Source organism: Ambystoma mexicanum, chromosome 4q, assembly GCF_040938575.1.
Source record: "Ambystoma mexicanum isolate Mex_15411 chromosome 4q, UKY_AmexF1_1, whole genome shotgun sequence".
Lineage (NCBI taxonomy): Eukaryota > Metazoa > Chordata > Amphibia > Caudata > Ambystomatidae > Ambystoma > Ambystoma mexicanum.
In genome coordinates this window covers 267,899,805-267,923,773 of record NC_090928.1, presented here as the reverse complement: position 1 = coordinate 267,923,773, position 23,969 = coordinate 267,899,805, and the positions used below count along the sequence as shown (strand labels likewise).

Here is a 23,969-nt window from a genome sequence, read left to right as displayed (position 1 = left end):
TCCTACGGATGACTCACACTCTGACGCAGCCCTCTCTAATCTGCATCTTTCTATCTCAAACACTCTGTACATCCTTTCTCCTGTCATAAGAATACGGCTGAAGCCTACCTCCAAGTGCAACTCTTGGTATGACTCCAACCTTGCCGTCCTGAAACACAAGTGCAGGGTGGCTGAGAGGAAGTGGAGGGCTTTGGGTACATCCTCTGACAAATTGGCCTGCCGCCTGCTTCAAAAGCAATGCAGACTCTCTGTCCTGTCAAAGAAGAGAGCCCACATTCAAGCCTGCATATCTGTGGCTTCTCACAACACAGCTGAACTCTTTAGAATCTGCAAGGAACTGCCCAATCCTGCTGCAGTCTCAATCTCCCCTGTTCCCTCCCAGGTCTTCTGTACGGCTGTGGCCGCTCACTTTATCCACTAAAACTCAGGACATCACGTCCTCTATCTCCTCCTCCTCTCCCTCTTCCTATGTTGGACCCCCTTTGGCCAACTCTCCATCTTCTCCTCCTTTTTCCTCTTTCTCTCTGACAACACCTGACAATGTTTCTAGACAAGTCCAATCCATGAAAGTGTCATCCAAAAAGGTGTTCCCCTGCTCCTCCAGAACCATCAAGGACCACATTGACACCCTCGCTCTGGCCTTGGCCAATTTCTCTAATCACTCTTTCTCCACTGGAACTTTCCCCTCTCTCCTCTCAAGCACTCCCTTGTGCACCCTCTCCTCAAAAAGCCGTCTGCCGATCCTACCTGTCCGGCAAACTATCGCCCGATTTCTATCACCCCTTTCCTGGCAAAACTCCTGGAAAAGCTGACCATCTCCCTGCTTACTCCCCACGCTGAATCTGTTGGTTGTCTCCATGACCATCAGTCTGGTTTCAGAGCTGCCAGAGGCATGGAAACTGCTCTGCTGAACAACCATGAAGATCTGCTCTATAACGTTGAATCCAGCACTCCTTCTGTCCTCATCCTCCTTGACCTTTCCTCTTCCTTTGGCATGGTCAACCATGCCATCCTGATCAATCGACTTTGTGAGAACCTGGGCATCACAGATCAGGCCTTGGAGTGGTTGTCCTCCTTCTGCTTGGACCGCTCTGCCCAGGTCCAACTTAAATTTACCATGCAATACTTTTCATGGCAAAACATCTGCATTGGAGTCCCTTATCTGACACTGAGAGGACTACACAGGTGGTTATTTTGCTGTATATGAAGTTTGTTTGCCCTAGCAGGACCCCTATCAACTGCATACATCAATTGGACCCTCCCTTAACCTTGGAGACATCATGAGCAGTATTTGGCATCGCAGCAGTCTGTGCAATTTGGAAGCTAACCAAGTTACTCTGAGTTAGAGAAATGGATGCCCTTCACATGCATGTATTCAGGTTTATTAGGTTTAGCCTTAAGCTCCTACATTTTTGTTTCATGCACACACTCATTTTTGCGATCTTCTATTTCGAGCTAAAAGGAATATGTTCATCGCACAAGAGTGCTGAGCCACACAGAAATGTTGCATAGAATGAGCTAATTGTTTATACAGAATTGGATCTTGCACAGCCCGGACCAAGCACAATAAGATATTCTCCTCTGCAGATGTTAATTGCGTGGGTCTCACAAAAGCACAAACAAATAGTTCTGTATGTACTAGGAAAGGGTTATCCTAAATAAACTCTAAAACACACTGCTGCACAGTAACCCTGCGGTCATGAAAATAAAACATAATATTGATAGGAATGTCTCCTTTTAGTAAGAACAGTCTGTTGTCCTGTAAGGTCAGAAGAATAGAATGTACAAGCATGAAATCCCCGATGAATGTACGTTTTCACAGAAAACTCCATACGTAGCAGGGAGCTGTAAACTATCTATGACATCTATGACATAGCACTCGCAGCAGAACTCATGTAAACTGGGGTGCATAAAAGACGTGATTTATTTATACTTATCTCTGTGTCTGTTGGTCTTATCTTATTTGCAATACAGTTACCAGATTTTGGTTTTACAATTGACACCCGACGTGGGGCTTTTCTAGGATGATCCATCATATTTCGAGGATGGAGTGACCGAGCGCTGGGACCACTGAGTACCGTGGATCCGTGCCAAAACTGAGATGAAGTTTCTCGCAGCCGCGTCTAGTGATCCTCATTGGCCTCTCCGCCCAGTGATCATCTCAATGAGGGTTCTGGACCATAACTGTGTGACTGAGTTTTTGCCCCTTTGAAGACCACGAGGAACAGATTTTGCTTGATGGGAGAAGTTTGATTGAAATCAGGTGAGTTTGTTCTGAATTGGTTGTACAAAAATATTTTGCAAAATATTTGCCAGATGCGACACCGTCTTGTGTAAAAATGCCTGGTTTCAGTAAAATGTGCACTTGTTGGCCAATATTGTGCTGCTGTAGAAAACAACCCACTGGGTTAGAATATGGACAGCCTGCCCCACCTGAAAGTTCTCCCTCTTATGACTTGTATATTAAATATGGGTTAGGAGCAATTGTGTTCAATAGTCTTTGGCAACGCCAGACCAGACATGTACCTGATATACATTGGCTTGATTATGGTTCATTTGAACTGGCACGGATACATCATTTGCAGTCAGTTTTATTGCAGAAAAAGGCAAGGTTAGCTGTTTTTGGTGTGGTTAGGAATTGGCACAAAGAGGCAAACCAGGGCATCAAATGTAGACAGAAAAAAGCTTGCAAACATATGACTTTAACAAACAAAAGCCTTAAGTAAATGACCAAAAGCAACAAGAAGACTGTAATAGGGCGACAGATAGAGCAATACAGTTAGACATATGCAAAATATACCCATCCAAAGAGCTGCACACAGCTGATAAATTAATCGATGCACTATTGAGTGAAAGATGAGAACTTCTGACTGCACCACCTCCCTATGTACCTTCGTCGCCAGAGCTGCCTCGACCAGTGTTGCATGTACACAACACCGACTCTTGGCCTCCTGCACCTCCCACACTGGAGCGCCTTAAAGCTATACAAACTTTGCTCCCCTGTCACTTCCAAATACGATACCCCTCTATTGCAATATTCAAGCCTGCTTAGTGATCAAAGAGCAGGGCTTCTGAGCGCACTGACACGGAAGAAGAAGGCATGGTTAGAAGAATCAGCAGCAGACTATATACTGGAAGGGACTGGATTACCTGTCTCACATATTTTGGCAGACTGCCATACACCTGAACGAAAATATTTGCTAAAACACATGGGAAAAACACTTGCCCGAGAATGGTGCAAACTCACTGATACCGCAGTACCCAGAGAATTGCATTATTTAAATCATTCAACATGCACCATCAATACACTAAAGTATGCACATCAGTGCCTATCTGAGCTGTTCTCACACAAGGAGGAGCTACATGAACTGCAGATAGCAAAGCTAGATGCTTTAGAAATAACTAGTACTTTAATTAACAACACATTCATTCAGAAGAGCACTCTCCCCAAACACAGTGAAAATACTGCAGAAATGTGCATCATCACTAGAGACGTTCTTCGATGGATTTCCAATAATCCCTTTCCCCTATGGAGATGCATGGCCCATTTAAGCAATACTCCCCATCCATTCATAAACAGGTATTTCAAATAATGGCTGACTACCTACAAGACGAATACATAAAAAAGAAATTGTGTTGTACAGCAGATGTTATGAAAATATATAAGCACACCTTCACAGATGACACTGTACTCACTTCCATTTCCCTCGACTTAGCTTTACTGCTCAACAATAGGATTGAAAAGGCCACTCCTCAGATGCCCATGAGAGAGGTGCCTCAGACACTCATCCAACAAAGAGAGGAGCCAGCCAATGGTGACGTGCCTGCTAGAACAGTTGCAGCACAACATATTGAACAATTTGTATATGTGCCATTTTCCGGACAAGAAGTTAACATGATTAAGCTATCCATCCCAGACATGTGGCAGAACCCCACCGGGTTCTACATTGAAGTACAGTTGGTCTTGGCTTCTTCAGTTTTTACCTTAAAAGATATAGATTTGTTATTTCCCGTCATTTTACCTTCCAATTTATGGAAGCAAATCAGGAGCATAGATGATAACAGGACATTCGGGGGAACATGGCCAGAACCTATGGCCGCTGACATACAGAGATAAATAGGTGAGAAACCTCCAGAGAAAATATTAGCATTACCTAATGCCATCCTTGCTAAACCTAAGACTTTAGTACCAGAGAAAAGGATTATATGGGACAAATTAACAGTCTGCCTGCAAGGGAAATCTGAGGGGGCAACAGAGTATTTTAATAGATTTGAGTAGGTATTTGCTCACTACAGCGGACAAGATTTGAGCACTGTATCGGGAAAGAGGTTGCTTGTTGACAAGTTTGTGTGTGCTCTCCTGCACAAAATGCAGTCTCAAATCACGACTTCAGAGAGTGCTTGTCAAACAGAGACACCTTCTGAAATACTGCTGATGGCTCTTATGAGAACAGAGTTAACAATGAGAAGGAAAGGATAGAAAATAAGAAAGTAGATCTGAAGACTTGGAGGTTGTTACAGCAGGTAGCTAGGGGACCACGAGTATATGTCCCAAATAGGGGACAGGTTACGCAACACACTAGGATATTGAATGAGAACCAGTGTGCCTACTTTAAGCAGGAAGCCCACTGGAGTGTGCAATGCCCAATACTCCAGCAGAGGGAAAACTACAGCAGAGAGACGAGGAAGAGGACATAGTAATGGTATGCAGGGACTGAATAGAAGCCAGTTTTACCAGCCTACACAGTACAGCAATAATACAGAAAATACAGACACACAACACCTGACTTAGCCCGCCAAAACTTTCGATAACACTTCTTCACTGAATTATTTTTCCAAGAACTACACATTTGATGACATATTTTCGGGATAGGAAAGCCCGAAACAGGGGCTGGAACCTACCCCTATCCTTGTCAATTAAAAAGGACCCTACGTGACAGTGAAAGTTGGGGATAAGCCACACACATTTCTAGTCGATACTGGTCCACAGAAGTGCTCCATTGATCACCTATCTATTCCGGATATTCTGCTGTCAGGGCAATAAAGTGTTTCAGTAGTGCTCGCTGGCACACCTGTAATAAGCCCGGTCTCCAAACCGGTACCTATTTCTCTGGGACCATTGACCGATGCATGTCCTTTTCTATTGACAACTAACTGTGGTGAAAATGTGTTGGATTTAAATTTACTGAAGAAATGATATGCTGTTATTTACTGCTCACCCGATGGTGTATATTTGACTATTCCACTGCATCACACTTCTACATCTCAGGTGTTAGAACTCCCACTACCCAGTGAATTGTAAAGTGTACCCACTAATTTATGGGCCTCTAGCGATAATGACATGGGAATGCTCAATGCAGAACCAGTACGCATCCAGTTAAAGCAAAATGTCACATTACCACGCATACCATTTTTTAAAAAAAAGTTTTACATTTTTTTTAATTTAATTAACTTATCACACAACAAAACAATACAAACCAAACAAGCAATGCAACCTTCAACCGCTTCATTATACATCCATAATTTCTAGTCGCTGCTTCCCTTTCCCTCCCCCCTTTACGAGTCTATTTCTTTTAACCTTCCGTTTTTGCATCCTGTGGTATAGTCTCCCCTTCTATAGCATCTGCCTGGTCTTCATTTGACCCAAAAAGCTTGGCTATCAAAAGTTTCCAGGCCATCAGGGACTCAGTCTCCTCCTCCCCCCCTGCGTTACTAGCCTCTTGCCACACCATGGTTTCTGCCTCGGCCCATTTTTGTAAGTCTCTCCACCATACCTCCACATTTGGCATATGGCAGGTCTTCCAACCCATGGCAATTCTCCTTTTTGCAAGCACATAAGCTAGGTCCTTCAATTTACTCACATGCTTGAGCTTCCGTGATCTTGGGAACCCCCCCCCCAACAAACAGGCCAACACTGTGTCCACTACGATCTGAACCCCTTTTTTCTCCAGTTTCTCTTTTACTGCTCTCCAAAAACGTTCAATGACCGGGCATGACGAAAACATATGAACCGTGCCCGCGTTCTCCTCATCACATTTGGGGCATGCCTGCCATCCTGCATTCTCAAACCTCGATATCCTCCAAGGTGTCATGTATGCCCTATGCGTAACATAGAGTTGTAACTGTTTCAGTCTCGCATTCCAAGACACCTTCTTATGATACCCCTGCACCCGTTCCCACATCCCATCCTCCAACGGGGCACCAACTTCTGTTTCCCAGTCCATCCTCAACTGCGTGACTTTCTTCCCCACTTTAGACATCAACATTTCATATATTCTGGAAATATCATGACCCCCTTCTGCTATGTCATATATCGTATCTATGGTGGCATCTGGTTCCTCCTCCAGCACTGTTTCAGGCCATATTCTCTTAATTCGCTGCACCATTCTGTAATATGTAATGTACTCGCCCTCGTGCAACCCAGTTTCTTCTTGCAGCTCCTTGAAAGTAATACTAGAGCCCTGCCGCCAGATGTCTCCCATTGTTGCCACCCCAACCGGTTCCCAGTGGCTCCTGATTGCCATTCTTAGCTGCACATCTGCCCCTGTTAATACAACCAGTGGCACCTGCGGAGAGCACGGGAACGGGTTCTCCATCATCTTGCATCCCCTGCGCCATATCCTCCACCCTAATAGCAGCATTTTAGGGTGCCCCATCATTTCCACCCTGGGTGCCCACATCATTTCTTTCAAGTAAAATGGTGCACAATCTCGCCCAAACAGCCTAGATTCCGAGGTTTCCTCATCAGAAAGCCATTTGGCGACGTATTGCAATTGGCTTGCCACATAATACACCTCATAATTGGGCAGTCTTATCCCACCTTTGTCATGGAAATTCTGTAGCTTCCATAGCGCCACTCTATTTCGTGTGCCATGCCACAAAAAATCCCTACACAGGCTATTCAGTTTGGTGAAGAACTTCTTAGGGATCAGGTACAGTATATTCCCAAAATAGTGCAAAAGCCTTGGCAGAACCACCATCTTTAGCATTGCTCCCCGGCCCATCATTGCTAAGGGTAACCTGGCCCAGAATTGCATGCACTTCTCAATTTTTGTAATGGCTACTTCAGTGTTGCACCTATGCTCCTCTTCCACATTATGGTATATGTTGATCCCCAGATACCGAAATGTACTGACCGCCCATGGTACATGAAATACAGGCAATCGCTCCGCTGGGATCCCTATATACCTCCCCAATGGGAACATGCTGGACTTCTGGGGGTTTACCGCTATATCGGACAACCCAGGGAATCTCTCCATCACTTCCAAAATGTACTGGAGATTTTCTTCTGGGTATTGCAAGTAGAGCAACATGTCATCAGCGTACAGGGAAATCAGATGTCTCTCCCCCCTTACCTCAATGCCTATGATGTCATATTGCTGTCTCAAGTATATTGCAAGAGGTTCCAGGGCCAATATGTAGAGCATTGGGGACCACAGACATCCCTGCCTGGTGCCCCTGCTGAGCTGCCATCTTCCCGATATCACAGTTCCTGTCTTAACCCTAGCCAGTGGTTCGCTGTACAATATCTTTGCCCACCTTACATATCCAGACCCTATCCCATAACACTCCAGGGCCGCAAGCAGCCATGGCTATTTAACCAAATCAAAGGCCTTTATTGTATCCAAAGACACAATCGCCATATCCTCATTATTTTCGCCACCACTGTCAACAATTCTATGGAGCCGTCTATGATTATTGGTAATATTTCTGTTTGGGACATAGCCCGTCTGATCTGGGTGTATTAGTTTGCTAATGACCTTCTTCAGTCTATTTGCTAGGACAGCTGTCAATATCTTGCTGTCTTGATTCAGCATCGACAAGGGTCTGTAGGAGCCGCAGCTGTGCCCAGGCTTGTTGGGCTTGGGTAGCGGTATTATGAGGGCCTCTCTCAAAGATTCGGGCAAGCATCCCGTCTCAAATGCTTTGTTTAGCATTTCTAGCAATGGGGGAAGGACCTCTTCTATGTACACTTTATAAAACTCACTTGGGAGTCCATGGCTCCCCGGGGTCTTGCTAGTAGGCAGCTGCCTCACCACCTCCCCCAGCTCTTCTAAGGTAATTGGTGCACCTAGTTCCTCTCTCTCTTCCTCACTTACCTTTGGCAATCCTATGTCCTCCAACGCTTCCCTCATCATAGCCGGACTACTTCCGCCATCATCTCCATATAATACCCTATAGTAGTCCATAAATGCTTGATTGACTCCCTCTTGGGTGTCTACCGTCCTCTCTCTCCATGGTCCTGATTGTGACTCTGGGAGTCTCGCTTTTATATAACCACGCCAAAAGTCTCCCCGGCTTATCACCACCCACATTCTGTCTCTCTACATATTTTTTATAATTGAGGTTACATAATCTGTCCCAGTATTCTACACATTTTTGCTGTAGCTTGAGTGTCAATTCCACCTTCTCTGCTATATCATCCCCCCCCCTCAAAGCCTCCTCCAGGTTCGCCTCTGTCTCCCGTAGGTCAGCTAGAATCCCGCCTGGTAGGCCCCTGGATTTTGCTATGGCTACTCCCCTCATCACTACTTTAAAGGCCTCCCATAGTGTTCCCGCCGAGTCCACACTCCCAGTGTTTGTTTCAAAATAATTCACAATCTCCTCCCTCAAGTCCTCCCTGAAGAAGGGTTCTCTCAGCGCTTCCGCTCGTAGTTGCCATGTCAGATCCTCACTCTCGGGGGGCAGTATTGCCATTCAAGACCCTAGCCTTGTACTCTATTTGCGTGATCTCTGCTATCATTTCAGGCGAGGTAAAGACATAGTCTAACCTCGTGGATAACTGCTGTGGGCAGAATAGTGTGAATATTGTCTCTCCTGGGGGTGTCTCACTCTCCATTCATCTTCCAAGCCAAAGTCCATCAGCAATGCCTGTAGAGCCTTGGCCGCAGGGGCCGGTCTATCCATCTTCCCATCCGATCTGTCCACCCTTTGATTCAGTACGCAGTTGAAGTCCCCTCCCCAGATCATCGCGCTTCCCACACATGCGCTCAAATTAATACACAATGTACTAAAGTACGCCGCTGTGTTCTGGTTCGGGGCATACGTATTAACTATACTTATCTCCCTGTTTTCCACCAGTCCCCTCAATATAACCAATCTCCCGTCCGTCTCAGCTATCACTTGCAATCGCTGGAAAGGGACATGTGGCGCCACCCAAATAAGCACTCCTCTCGCATAAGCAGAGTATGATGAGCCCACCATCAGTCCCTTCCATTTCCCAGCTATTTTATCCATTCTCTCTCATGTGAGGTGGGTTTCCTGCAACAGTGCAATATCTTTTTTTTGCCTACACAGGTACAACATAACTTTGTTCCTCTTTAAGTAGCTGTTGAGCCCCCGTACTTTCCATGTGACTATTTTATGGTCTCCCATGGCCTATTCGAATTCCATTCCACCTCCCACAGGTGCAGTCTGACTCTGAGTCCATTCCAATCCGCATAGACTCGTTGCTCAATTTTAAACTCCCCTTAACCAAAAACACCCCAAACTCCCCATTTCCCCCCCTCCCGCCTCCCATCCCTGCCCCAACATCAATCCCCTTAACTGTTGCCCAGCTCCATCCCTGGATCTCAGGCTCCCCCGCATCTAGCCCTTTCCGGACTTTGCCTGTACTCGAAGCTCCGCAGGGTGAGGCCGCCCTAGTGGCTAGCCTACTAGTACTACAACTATAATTCGGGGGGTAGGGTGCTTCACCTTGCCGCTCCTATTCGCTTCAGTTTAACTACGCCTAGCTACCCAATTTACCCATGTTTACTTATTGCTATATTCCAGTCCTTAAAGTTCGTTCGAGACCGTGGTATCTTAACAAAATATAACAGTATCAATCTTCATCTATGCACCACTAAGGTGCTCACGCTGCACCTTATAAGTATACATACAATGTACCAGTCATTTATCGTGTTCCTCTTGCGCCTGCTCCGAGTCTTGTTCCGGGCAACCCTGCAGGTCTAGCCATGTTGTTGCTTCTTCTGGAGAATCAAAAAAATGCATTTTGCTCTTGTGCACCACCTTCAATCTCATGGGGTACATAAGCATGTATTTTATGCCAGCCGCACGTAGCCTCCTTTTGATTATCACATAGTTGTACCGTTGCCTCTGGACCAACATTGTATAGTCAGCATACGCCGTGACGGTGCTCGAAGCCCTTTCAATTGTCCCTCCTTTTCGAAGGTACTCCAGTATCTTCTTGCGATCTTTATAATTCAGTATTTTGGTGATGATCGCTCGGGGAGGGGCCCCAGGCCTAGGCTTCCTAATAAGGGCTCTGTGTGCACGCTCCACCGCAAACCCCAGCGAGAGTTTTTCATCCCCTATTTCTTGTAGGAGTAGATTCTCAATGTAGTCTGTCGGGTCCTGTCTTTCTTCTCCCTTTCGGTAGTCCTACCACACGGATATTGTTTCTCCTCGCTCTCCCTTCTGCCTCCTCCGCCCAAGTCTCCAGATTAGCTACCTGTTGTTTGAGTACGTGGATCTCCTTTACGTTGCTAGTGCTGGTGTCCGTGTTGATTTTCACCGCACTTTCCAAGCTGCTCGTTCTCTCCGCCAGCCCCCTGACGTCTTGCCTCAGCAGGGTAACTTCTATACCTACTGCGTCTATTTTAGCCTCCAGAGAAGTGCGCAGGTCCGACATCGCTGTCCCCCATGAATCTCGCAGCTCCATTATGGCCGCTATTATCTGATGATTGTCAGTCGCTGCAGCATTCTCCCCCGGTGCTATCAAGTCTTTGGACGTTTTGACCGCTGGAGATTGTTGCGTTTTGGCGAATGCCTCCATCGTGGATTGCTTAGTCTTGTTTTTACTCACAGTCCCTCGCCCCGTCATCTTGAAGCCTCAGTTATGCACCTGAGGTTGACTGGCCTCAGATGTGCAATCCTGCTTTTCTATATAAGCTCAGCACCAGTGTACCTCCCCGGGTATGGGGCAGCTGTCCTAGAGGAGCCCTGGCATTAGCTTATGTATGCTGAGCTCCAAGTTCAAAGTTGGTCGTGTCCTCCCATGTATCAAACGTCTCACTGTGTCCTAGAGACCACGCTACCCCTTGGTGTAGTCACCTAGCCTCCAAGCTCCTTATGTGCAACGCACCACAGACTATGTCCCCGGCCGCTTGAGCCCGCTGTGCATGCCTTGCTTTGCTTGGTGACGACCACTGTTCACTCATAGGCCCACTGGTCATCCTAGCCCTGCATAGTAGCAACGGTTCCCATTATTCATCCCTCATTGTTACCAGAGGCGCAATGGCGCTTCCATTGGGGCCTGTTCATTCAGTTCGCTGGTTAATGCGTTCCAGTGGCCAGTATATACTTCATAGGGTCGCCGTGACTGATCTTTCTGCCAGCCCCCTGACGTCTTGCCTCAGCAGGGTAACTTCCCCGGGATGGGGCCCTGCGCCACACTGTCCACCCTACCAGGAGTTCTCTTCCTTTGTCGATCACGGCAGGGGGAAAGGGGGCACACTACCAGCTGTAGCCGCTGTTGTCCCGCCCTGTTTTCGGTGGCAGTTTCCCACTCCTTGGTAGGTTAGCCTATCTTCAGGCTTTGGTTGAATGTTATTAATTTGCTGCAGCGATCATTAAAGTATGTCGCCTCCTGAAATAATCTTGGGTGTGCCTGCTGTCACCCAGTGATCACGTGTGCACTGTAGTGTATAGCTATATTATCACAATCCACCACAAGCCGCTGGTGCAGGTATTCTGTGGTGAGTCACTCTACTTTCTATTCTTCCCTTATTGTTCTGCAGCGGGCGCCATCTTGGTTCCAAGTCTCAGGGTCCTCACACTATTAGTATACATGCCGCAATGAACACCATTCCACAAGGCCATTTCCACATCTGAATTAGGCTGGTGTGATGCTCTCCAGTGTTATACTACTAGTCCCTGTGTGGCCCATGGGTCATATGATTCCTTCATGCCCCCAGTGTTTTATATGGGTTTCCAATGTTCCCTGCACAGATTAAATCTTGCCTTAGCATTCAGCCTACACATTAGCAGAGATTTGTGTGCTCCGGCAATGCATCGGGGTGCCCAGCCTCACTGTGGGTGTCAGTTTCACTGGCTCGCATTGTTAGGCACTTTCTCCAGTTGAAGAGCGCGGATACATTGTGGCTGCACCTCACGTAGGTTTGCTGCGGACCCAGGCGTCTGAGGGATTTCACTGCGCGGTCTCCTATCAGCTGCTCTCCCCATCCGATTTGGTGAGATATGACTTGCACTTTAGTTTATTTTGTTTGCCGCAGTAAAGTTCAATTATGGTCACGTATTTCTTATCATGTGGCCATGCTACCCTGGACTCTCTTTTCATTCCGTTCCGTGCAGGGAAGGTAACGCACATCTATCCGTTCCTCAGGTATCACTTTCAGTATTCCATGCCCCTCCAGCACTCGTGGTGCCGCCGGCTGACTTTACTTGCACCGCCGAGGGTGTATTTCATTCCACTCCCTCGCCCGTAGTCACAGCCACAGTAGCCTTGCTTCGGTTCAATCCTTTTGCGTGGGCAGTCGCATCACAGCAGCATTCCGCTGGCTACACTGTAGCGATGCAGCACTCCATCGGCTATTCCCTTTGACTTGTAGTCGCCATCTTGTTTGTCATCCGGCCGCCTCGCGCAAACTTCTATTGCTGCCAGTTAGTCTTCCGAGTCACGGATTGCACAGTGCTGCCCACGCATATTCCTAATTCTGTAGTTTCTTTTGAGTGTTTCACAGCTGGCTGAAAATGTACATTTTCACAGGATCTTCGGCGAATCAGCAGGAGCCCTCGGTAAACGCAGCCTATCCTACGGCCATGTAGCCACACCTCCCCTACCACGCATACCATATACAAGGTTTCAGTGGACGGAAAGCTGCACTGAAAATGATAATTTCAGATCTTGCACATCTAGGTGTCATTAAACGGATTACGGGTAGCACTTGTAACAGTCCCATACTTCTGTGTACAAGAAGGGTGACAACGTCTGACTTACCGTTTTGTAATTGATTTACTGGCCATCAGTAACATTGTTTGTCCCTAATTTCCCATTGTGCCTGACATCACAACTATTTTGACTATGATTCCTGTCCAGGCCACCATTTTTGTTGTGGTTGATTTAAATAACACATTCTTCAGCATTCCGACACATGCTGGCAAGTAGGTACTTGTTCGCCTTTACTCTGAGAGGGTTGTCAGTTACATTCACTAGAATACCCCAAGGATACACTGAAAGCCCAAGCATTTATAGTAGAGCCCTCAAGGAACAACTGGACACTTTGGAATTACCTTCATCTTGCACATTGATACAGTAGATTGACGACCTACTTTTTGCTGCGGATTCTGAGGAAGCTTGCAAGGAGGGCACTGTGTTGTTGTTAACACACACTAACAACAGTCACAAGGCTTCTTTGAAGAAATTCCAATATTGTCAACAGGAGGTTGCTTACTTAGGATACCTCCTGTCGAAGGAGGGTAGGCGACTTGCACCAGAAAGAATACAGACTATCTCTGACATGGCGGTTCCAAACACACAAACTGAGGTTAGAACTTTTATTGGGATGACTTCCTGTTCCAGGCAATGGATTTCGCATTGTCCCCTTTTTATTAATCCATTGTTAGCACTAACGAACAAAGATGTAGCTCTACCTCCACCTTGGGATGCAGCTTGTCAAGATGCTATTGATATGCTCAAAACTGCTTTGTGTTCCGCACCAAATTACTCTAAGGAGTTTGTGTTATTTGTGCAATAGAAGAGATGGTTATGCTTTGGCTGTTTTAATGGAGGAACATGGGGGAAAAACAGGTTGTGCAGATATTCCTTCATGCTGGACCCTGTTGCATGCACTTTACCAAAATGTCTTAAAGCTGTGGCTGCTGCCGCTGCATCAGTAAAACAGAGCAAAGGCATGGTTTTGCCTCACTCCTTAACCGTAATGGTGCCTCACTCAGTAGATGTACTCTTGAACAGAACGCAAACCCAGCATCTCACATCTGCTCACCTCACTAGATACCAGCTCATTTTGTTTGCATCTCACATCAAAATTAAACGATGTAACACATTAAACCCAGCTAAACTGTTGCCTCCCCTAAAGGAGGGTAGCATTCCTGATACCAATCATGATTGCATTTTTATCACTGAAAATCAAACAAAAGGGAGAATTCATTTGACTAAGACACTTCTGACATCCCCAAATGGAGAAATATTTTGTGATGGTTCTTTCTTTAAACAGACGGCACTTCTACTGCTGCCTATGCAATCAACACACTAGATACAGTGGTAGAAACTAGGAGGATCCCTTACAACCCTGCCCAAGCAGCAGAAATAATTGCCCTGACTCGAGCTTGTGAGGTATCTCAAGGGTTGAAAGTAAAAATGTATACGGGCAGCCAGTACGCTTTTGGAACGCTCACAATTATTGGAAACAATGGGCCGAATGGGGATTTCTACTCCAGAGGCTCGTCTGATCCAGGTACTGGTCCATGTACCCCGCTTTAGATTGTCTCAAGTGGTTGGTCGTGCTTTCTCAGTAGCTGCTGCTAAGCTGTGGAATTCCCTTCTTTTACCACTTAGGGCTACTGAGAATTATCTTCAATTTTGGAAATCTCTGAAGACCTTCCGTTTTTGAGGGGCTTGCGGCCCATCTGTGGTGAGTCTGTTCTGTTGGGTTTTTCTGTAGTGCCAAGATGCCCTTGGGAATATGTTGAACTCTATAGGTTCATATAACATAACATAACATTAGGGAGAGTTATGACACATCTAGAAGTAAGTTAAAGCAAAATCAGACATTTATTAAAGACAAGAGATTATCTCGTGTGGAATCCTCAGATCTTTATTTTGATCCAAGCTGTTTTCCTGTCATATGTAATGTATTATACTTTTGGGCTGCTCACGTAGTTCCCTCCTCCGGATCTTCTTTCAGGTCAATTTTCCACACCCGATTTTTACCTCGAATACATCCTATTTATTCCATGCAATTCTCCTTGATTTTCCCCTCTGTACTTGGGCTGGCATGTAAAAACCAGTCTCTCCTCTTGGAATTTTGTACAGACTCCTCTCCATCTCAGTTTGCCATCAATAGTGAACACCTCTCCTTCAGTGAATGCACCTGTGGCTTAATATCTTCACAGCATTTGTCATTTCACCCCTTACTCTTGTTTGTTGTTTGAACTTGATGCGACAATGGCAGAGCATACAGCACTTCCAAATGGTTTTAGAGGGAAACACAAATCTGTATGGACACCCACATGAGCCTTCCCAAACACTAACACACTGATGTACAATAAGTCTATGTATTTCTAGTGCCACCCCTGTAGCTCAAGAAAGACCTTGATGTTAAACCTCCCCTTATCAAATGGCAATACGAATAGTTAGGTGAACCACTAGGTAAGCCAGTGAGTCCTAGATGTATGAAACAATTACAACTCAGGGCAATCCTTTCTAATTAAATGAGTCTGCCGTTTGCTCAATTGGTTTATGTGGTAAATGTGACGCTGTCAGCACAGTAACATCAAAAAATAAATACACACACATAGGGGAAATTGAAATATGAAGAAATATGAATGTTGGCCTCAAATGATAATAGGAGCGGGCGGCAGCGACAGAGCAGCTACAATGTTTGGAAAAAGGGCCTTGTGATTGTTTGTATTTTTTTAATGTCATAAAATGTAGTGTAAGGGTGAGTAGGTGAGATAATTTGTACATTGAATACCACGGTTTTAACCACATCTTGCTCTAACTACTTACTTGTCATCTATTGGACCAAAATCAGGTATGCCATTAAGCCCGACTTTGTTCAGCAAACAGGGCATATATTAAGTGTGATGCATGAAGCTCAGTTCTTGCAACAAAAGGTCCAGAGGCAAGCTTTGTGTTAGAACAGTTGCCAGGGAAGTATAGCCATTTTTACATGGGCAGTAGCAACAGTTCTTGCTGCATATTGCACAGATCATGTGCAGGTGCGCCAACCAACATGGCCCAAATTAAGAATACTTTCTCTCTCTGAGTGTTGGCATGGCCTATTGTGTTGGTGAATGGTGTTTAAGTAGCAGGACGTAGGAAAAAGGGATCACGCTTGTGTGATAAAATGAAATCACTGTGCATAAACGGGCCCGTAGGTATCCACTAATCAGTAACTAATCCATTAGTTGAGCTGAACAGACACACCTGTGGATATTCAGAGCATATATTAAGCATTACAAATACAAGACATTGATACCCTCATGTGATTAAAAAATCTGCACTTTCATGGAGCTTCACAGTTTCTGAGGGACGACGGATCAAATATTCATGCGCTGTTTTAGTGAAACAATGCTTCAAATGACCAAATCGAATACATCATGACCCTTCTGACCTGAATTCCAGCAATCAGCAATTATCTATTGTGTGTCTGCTTCACAGCCTGTCATCTAAGAGGGCTTGGTTTAGCATATTAGTGTTAATGATACACTCCCATAAAACATGAAATGCGCAACTTTTGAAAATGGATTCAATTTAAAAATCATCAAATAAACGCATTGCTTGATTGAAAAACAAAAAGTGCTCCACATCACTAACTTATAAACATAATATATTAATATGTACAAATTATTAATATATATTTAATAAAGTTCTCATATTACGAGTTATTAGAAAATTAGGGAGCTCCACGGATTCAGAATATTCTTTCAATTCTGAATATATAAGGCTTAATAATGGTGCAGGTCCATAACAGAAATTATAAGGGAAAATGTATTTCAGTACAATTTGATCAGAACTCCAGATGGCATAAAAAGAAAATCTCCCATTGTTACCTGGTAAAGTACATTAGACCAATCAAAAAAAGGGGGACGGCTCCATCCAATGAGAAAATGCTGCATCAAATGATGATGCATGTGTGGAGTTTATCAGGCGTTTAAGGACAAACACACGCACACAAACAATAAATAGGGAGCGTTCTTGGGATATTGGCAGACGAGGGAGCTTGTTTGACAGAATAAGTACTGATTGGGGCTCCACCTGGAGTACTGGATGTAGATGATGGAAATTCCCCTGATCCTCCTTAAGAAGGCCTTTTCTAGAAGGGGCTTGACACAGAAGCATTGCCCAAGACAAAACCAGATTGCCTGAGAGGGGTTTTGAAAGCAAAGGACGACTAGGGCAGGGCTTACTTGGCAAATCTTCCTGGAGCTGCTGATGTTCCTACCTGTTTGGTACCTTTTTTGGAAGACAACCCAAAATAACAATAATCCCTGTGCATTTAGATATATGTCCCCAAAACTAGTTAAATCCCTGATACAAATTCAAAGTTAGTAGAGTTCTTTACAAGCTATGCTACTAAATAGGGACTGGTCTGTAGGGGAAAACTTGTGGAGGCATATTTGAAATACTTGTGTGACACTTTACATTTAGCAAGGTCTTGTTCTCTCAAAAAATAAAAGCTTATAGCTAAACCCAAGCCTGTAGACTAAATAGCCAAACATACCAGACCCTGTTTTTATGTGCATGTCCAAACTGGAAATCAACAATACCGTAACTCTAAGTAGAATTAGCAATAGAATAGGAAAGTTACATGTTAATGCAATGTTTTTCCTGGATACCAACACTTGCCAGTGGTGTCAGAAAAAATTAAGATAATTAAATATTGCAAATTATGAAAATGTTTCCTTGAAATGTGATGCCTAAAAGCAGTGATACTTTGAATGCTCATATCAGAGAAGATTACAGTTTTGTCTAAAATAGTCATTCAGATTTGTTTTTTATACACATGGATGTCTGTGTGCATTGTGAATTTAAAATAACAAGATAAAAGCAGACAGGTTGTGTTTCTTCCAGTATTTGTAAGGATTTGTAGGTGACTTCCCCAGCTTTCAAAGTTAGGGCACAGTCTTTCATTGTTTTGATTTATATTTTAAATAAAACAGAACATTCAGATTAAAAACATCCTGTTTATTGTCCCAGAACATTGGAATGGGTTCGTCTTAGTAGCCACTTTTATATCAGGGGATGTTTGTCTGTAAAACAAACCTTCAAAACCAAGGTAAATTGTATAGATAAATTGGGCCTCATTATGAGTTTGGAGGGGTGGCCAAAAATGGTGGGAATGCAGTGGTAACACAGTTACCACTGCATTACAGCACCCCAGAACTATGGGTTTGGAGGTAAGGTGGAGGAAAAACCTCCTACAGCGTAATTACCGATGGAGGAATTCCGCCGAAATTCCCATGGTTGCCTATAGACTCCTATAATTGGGGACTAACACTGCCTACCACCACTTGGAATCCAGCAGTAATTCCATCAGCCCAAGTGGCGGTAATAGTAAATCCATTTGGTGGTCTTTTTATGCATTTACTGCTGAAATAACACCAAACTTGTAATGAGGCCAAAGTCCTTACACTTCTACTTAAAGGCCATTTCCCAGCCTAGCAGGCATTGTCAACATTCACAGAAAATGTACTTTTAATTTAGGCCATCTGGCTTATGACGCTGCACATGCCCGGTGCTACATGCAGCAAGCCCTGTTGGTAGTGTCTCTGCAAGAATGGTGACTTCTGCCCTATCCATATTTGATGAGAGGACCTTCAGAATATTTAACACTATAACTAACAGGTAACATCCTGAGAGAGCTGCAGGTGAAGCCTATGGAAGAATAGTGGCTCCTTGTTCCGCCTGTTTGCTCCACCCCCAGTTTGTATTCCAGTAATTTAGTGTCTCTCTCTCACTCTTTTGAAACGAATCATTTGCCCCACCACACTCCTTGCTAGAAGCCCAACCAAATAGTTTCCAAATCTCTCTGCTCTTTTCTCCTCAGACCATATAAAAGAGTCAATAATACTGTACTAAAAAAGGTTAACCTCCAAAATCAAAACAACAAAACAAGGAGGCCTTAAGCCTCTCGTAGAAAATGCTTCTTTCCCTCATTCAGTGGCAAGTCCTAAGTTCTCGCAGTTCCTATTCTCCATCTAAATAATAAAACAAAAAGAGTGTTGAAGATTAGTTGAAGGAAGAAATATTTCTGAAGATAGCATGGGCCACTCTGCATTGCACATTTGATGTTATATTACATTCAACTCACTCCTCGACATAATTAACAGAGGTCTTCATTGAAAACCTGAAGGGAAGATTGGGGACCTGATACTTTGCTGGATCCATTTCATCGGACGTTCCCTTTCATATAGGAAATGACGCATGCACCCATGGTGCTGTACTGTACACTGTTATCAGTTCTGTACCTGCTGCCGCTCGGGCTGCTGCTTTTCCACTATCTCCGAATCCACTTTCAGCTGCTCTTCAACAAAGTCTTCAAACGTCTTCTGTCGGTCACCAATCCCTGGTCGAATTGGCCTGAATGAGTAATGAGACATTTTATGTTTAAAACTATGTTTTATTAGTGGAAATATAACGTGAGGTGCAAGTTCATTACTAATAGTTTGCAAATAGAGAGCAATAGAGGCCAATCCCTCGGCTACAATTGGAACATGTTCCCCAACTGTAAATAACGAATCGCCAACAAAGAAGCCCACAGTCTCCATTTCAAATATTAAAAACGGCTGTGTCAGTGCAAAATTGTACCCAATCAGGAAAAAGCTCTGACATATATAGATGTGATATCAAACAAAACGAAGTAAACCTGCTTAGATACAATTCAAACACTTTGATGGGGACTCAGGCTGCCTCGGTCAATCTTTTGGGGGGAAATACAGCTACTTAAAGTGCCTGTACGCTGACATACGCTAGTTTATTAGCTTTGCGTATGCTGCAAAGAGTGGCACTGTGCTCCGATTTGTTTGGGCTTCTCGCATATTCTTCTCATGCTTGACATATGAGAAACATCTGTTTCTCCAGAGGTTTGCATTGCCTTTTCTTTGTCCCCACTGTTCAGGAGTGTGCATGTTTTCTGAACTGAGATCATTTTATCTTTTTAAATAACAATTACGTTTTATTTAAGAAGATACAATTATGTCACTTGATAAAATATTTTTTTTATTGGAGGAATCAACATAATATAGATGTACTGGGCAAACAACAATATTTGTGTACATAATATTTGTAAGAAAAATGCCAAAAATAAATTCCTTTACTTTTTCAAATTCAAAAACCATATAGCATATTGACATGAGCATAGACGCAAAAAAATGAAAATGCTGGTGAAAAACTACTTAATTTTAAAATTGAACCTTGCTAGGAAGGCATTCTTGCCAACATTATCCATTCCATTCATGAAATGCTAGCCCAGTCCTGGTTTTAACTTTGCATCCTGGACTTGTAGTGCTTGCTGTCGCCATTCTAAATCCAGGACTACAAGTCCCAGAATGCAACGTTGAAACCACGTATGGACTAAGGTCTCCCGAATGCAATGGATAATGTTGGCATGTATGAAGGCAATTGAGTTGTTGAGTCAACACGTGTGGAACTTCTCTAATGCATTTAGAAGACAGCGCGAAAATGCAGGTTTGTAACGCAATGCTTTAGCTAGCAATAGGCAATTTAAGAGCTGCAGTGCTTGTCACAGTTAACTGAACTGTTTTGAAATAAATAAGGCTCCATAAATTGGAGGATCTGGATTGCAATGCGATCGGACGTCGATTTTTGCACTAGGTGAGATCCCAAGCATCTAATTTGCTGTGAACTGTGATCACCTTTTTAGAGTGGGTGATACATAATAATATATAGACAAAATCAGTTTATTGCCAGGCATGTGTGATGCATGTGTTAACTGCAACATATTCCGGCCCATTTCTGGTTTTCAAAATAATGAATTTTTATTAATGATGGTGTCATTTTACGCACTAGCTGGCACGCTCGACATAAGATGTATTAGGGCAGCAGAACTGGAGTATCAATGCGGTCCATTCAGGGAGAGCATTGATAGCCCAGTCTGGCCAGTCCAGATAGTCCAGTCCATGTGAGTTTGCTCCAAGCCAAAGTAGAGTGTAGCTTGACCAAGAAAGGATAAAGTTGATGTTGGCCCATTGAAATCCATAATTGTTTGGATGCCTCCACAACACTTTTTTAGAACCGCGAGACTCATGGTGCATTTGAACAAGCATGTCTAAAGCAAGTCCACTTCGTAATCTGATATATGGCGCAGCAACAAATAAAGTTAAGTATTTGGACATGGAGCATGTCCAACAAAAGAGAACTCAAGATACAACTCAACGGTTGGAATTCATCCAAACCTCTAAAGAGTACCAATAAAAGTTTAACTGGCATTGTGGGGAGTAGAGTAGGGACGGATAAAGCTCAGCAACTATGTCATTAATTGTTCCGGGTGTGAGCTCTTTACCTCACAGGTGCTATGTGTGCATTGACTTTTCTCCATTACTGTTTGCAATTTTGTTTACTCTGGGAAATTGTTGTCTGGATTATTTTCTTTCTTGAGCTGCAATGGTAGGTTGTACTACTGCTGTTTGCTTCATTTTTCTTTCTTTGGGAGGGGGAGCTTGCTTCAACCAGAAACCCTACACATGGCTGGTTACACAGAATGGAGCACTCCTATAAAAAAGTTGCTTTAGATTGGCACAGACGCAGCAGCAAGAGGGCCGGCTGACGGCTGCGGAAAGAGGCATATTGGAGCACAGCATTGGAACGATATGGGATAACAGCTAAGTTGCTTAATGTTCATTTATGGAACGGGATTTACAGTCTTTCTACAGTGGAAGCAGGGCAGTATCATGAGTTGATGATGTTGGATGAAGATATGGGTCAACCTTCCTGGTCATGGAGGCGTTGTTTTAGAATTGACCTGAAACACTGAATGGTGGTGACCTTTTTTATATTTCTGGGATTGGGGAATTCCAGTGAATGGGTGACATGAAGGAAAAGGAGCAAAATGTGATGCTGTGCAGGGTGGATGCTGGAGTAGGGCTTGGGAGTGCATAGCGTCAGGGGGAGTGTAGCAGGGAGATGGAGCTGGCCAGGTAGGGGTGTCCTCGTCAATGTACAGATTGAAATGCCAAGAGGAGAAGCAACGGGATGAGGTATTGATAGATTGTACTTGGCAAGTACAGTGATGGAAGGAAGTGAGCAAGGATTGGGGAGGTTTTACAGAGTGTGGGAAGCAACAGCTGGTACTTTGATCATGGGGTGTGGTGGAGCAGAGGGGACGTCCCGAAGCAGGCTAGCTCTGGATTTCTAAATGGTTCCGAAGAAGGGTAGAGATCAAGATGCTGTAGGAGCCATATATAAGGTGCGTGCACATTTTTCAAATGTTTATGAAGTTTAGCTAAACAGCTGGGGCAGATGAGGTGATGAAATGCTGGACTTCGAGATTGCTGTCAAACAGCAACCTGAGGTTGTAAGGCTTGGGAGAAGGCACACACAAGAAAGTGGGGAAGGAAATGGGGGATGAGAAGATGGCTGGGGTATTTGAGGGAAAGAGGTAGATGACTTGGGTTTTGCAGGAATCGAGCATGAGGCAACGACGACAACCACTGGTGAATGAGGGGCTGACCGTCAGGTAAATTGGTCGATAGCAAACGTGTCAAGGTGGCAAAGGAGAAGAAGATGTGGGTGTCATCAACAAAAAGGTTGTAGGAGAAACCGAGAAGGGAGATAGGTTTGAAGATTGAAGAGGGGTAAAGGTTGGAATGCAGCTGCTCGAGGACACAGCCTGGTTAGGCTCCCAACAACATGTCGGTGAGCGTAGAAATGCCAGAGGTCCACGAGGTAAAGAAAGATCAGTTTGACAAATAGGATGAAATCCAATTAAGTACTAGGCAGGGGCGTTGATAGGGGGGGCTAAGGGGGCTATAGCCCCTGATCTTTTGGTTGTCGCACCGGATAGAATCTCAGGAGCTACAGCCAAAAGACTAGCTAGCCCCCAGTCCCAACAGTTCTGACATCAGCTTAGCCCCGGAACTTTTCCAGACCTAGCAAATCCCCTGGTACTAGGACAAGGACGTCTATGATGGAGAGGGTAAGGAGGAAGGAGGAGAGGTTAACAGTATCAAAGGTTGAAATTAATCACAGGTCAGAACGATGGAACAGGAAGAGAACAGAGAAAAGTCTTAAGTAATCAGTAGAGGTGAGGATGTGGATGCGTGCATTCTCTGTTGAGCAACTGCTCACAAAGCGAAATCGAAGGGTGGTTTCTAATTCATTAGTCACCAGTTACACAGTGATTCTGATGAGTAATACATGCCCTTTTCCCAGACCTTAGAGTAGTGGGTGAAAAATGAGAAAGACAGATGATTGGTGTGGCTGATGGGGGGCAGTGCAGTTTGTTTTAGAACAGGCAGAACTTTTGCTATTTTACAGCAGGCTGTGAAGATCCTTGTGGCAAGAGGGATTTTGAAGAGAGGGGAAAGGTATGATCAGGTAAAGGCTAAACATTCATTCTTTGATCCCTTGTGCTACAAAAGGGTTGACAGGTGCACAGGATGGGTTGTCTCCCCTATAGTGGTGAAGGTAGGAGAGGATGCCCAGGAGGAGAAAGGACATCGTCTTTTGAGAATAGTCAGGAATCCCCTAATTTAAATTGGGAGGTTTCAGGAGAGAAGCAGCGTATACATGTGTTGGCCAAAAGAGAAGAAGAGGTAGAGTGCAGGCAAGAAGGGGCCAACGTGGCTTGAAGGGACATTACGAGCTTTCAGGGTTAGGAGTATAGAGACGACTTGAGGCTAGTAGAGTAGTTTAGTTTGCCAGATTCAACGGTTGTTGTGAGGGTAGACAGGGAATCCTTGTCGGAAATAAGTACAGGGAAGAAAGAACCATGTCAGGTTTTCGGTTTGATGAGGTAATGTGTGCACGTTTGTGTGATTCTTGTCTAGTGTCTGGTGGTGTTAGACGCTTGCCTAGGTTAGAGATGATGATCCTCGCCTGTGGTTTTTCAGTTCTGAAAGTCTGGAGGGGAGTCATGATATATCAAAGGGGTGGGTGATGGGATGGTCCTGGAAGAGGTGCAGAAGCCAAATGGCTTTCCATGTCTAGAAGGAAGTGTGTACACAGTAGTTTCAAGAGTAAGAATATTGTAGGCATTCTAAACGTATACATTAAACTTTGCGACACCCAGACTGAGAAAATA

General features: G+C 44.4%; 1 protein-coding gene across 2 annotated transcripts in view; it reads right to left on the bottom strand.

Moving 5' to 3' along the window:
• Window positions 1–23,969, bottom strand: part of LOC138467662 (centromere protein J-like) — a 714,848-nt gene that overhangs the window by 404,567 nt on the left and 286,312 nt on the right. For both annotated transcript variants that reach the window (XM_069607842.1, XM_069607843.1), the window contains exon 7: window positions 19,177–19,288. In XM_069607842.1, coding sequence (XP_069463943.1) covers window positions 19,177–19,288 — 112 coding nt within the window. The remainder of the gene's footprint in view (window positions 1–19,176; window positions 19,289–23,969) is intronic.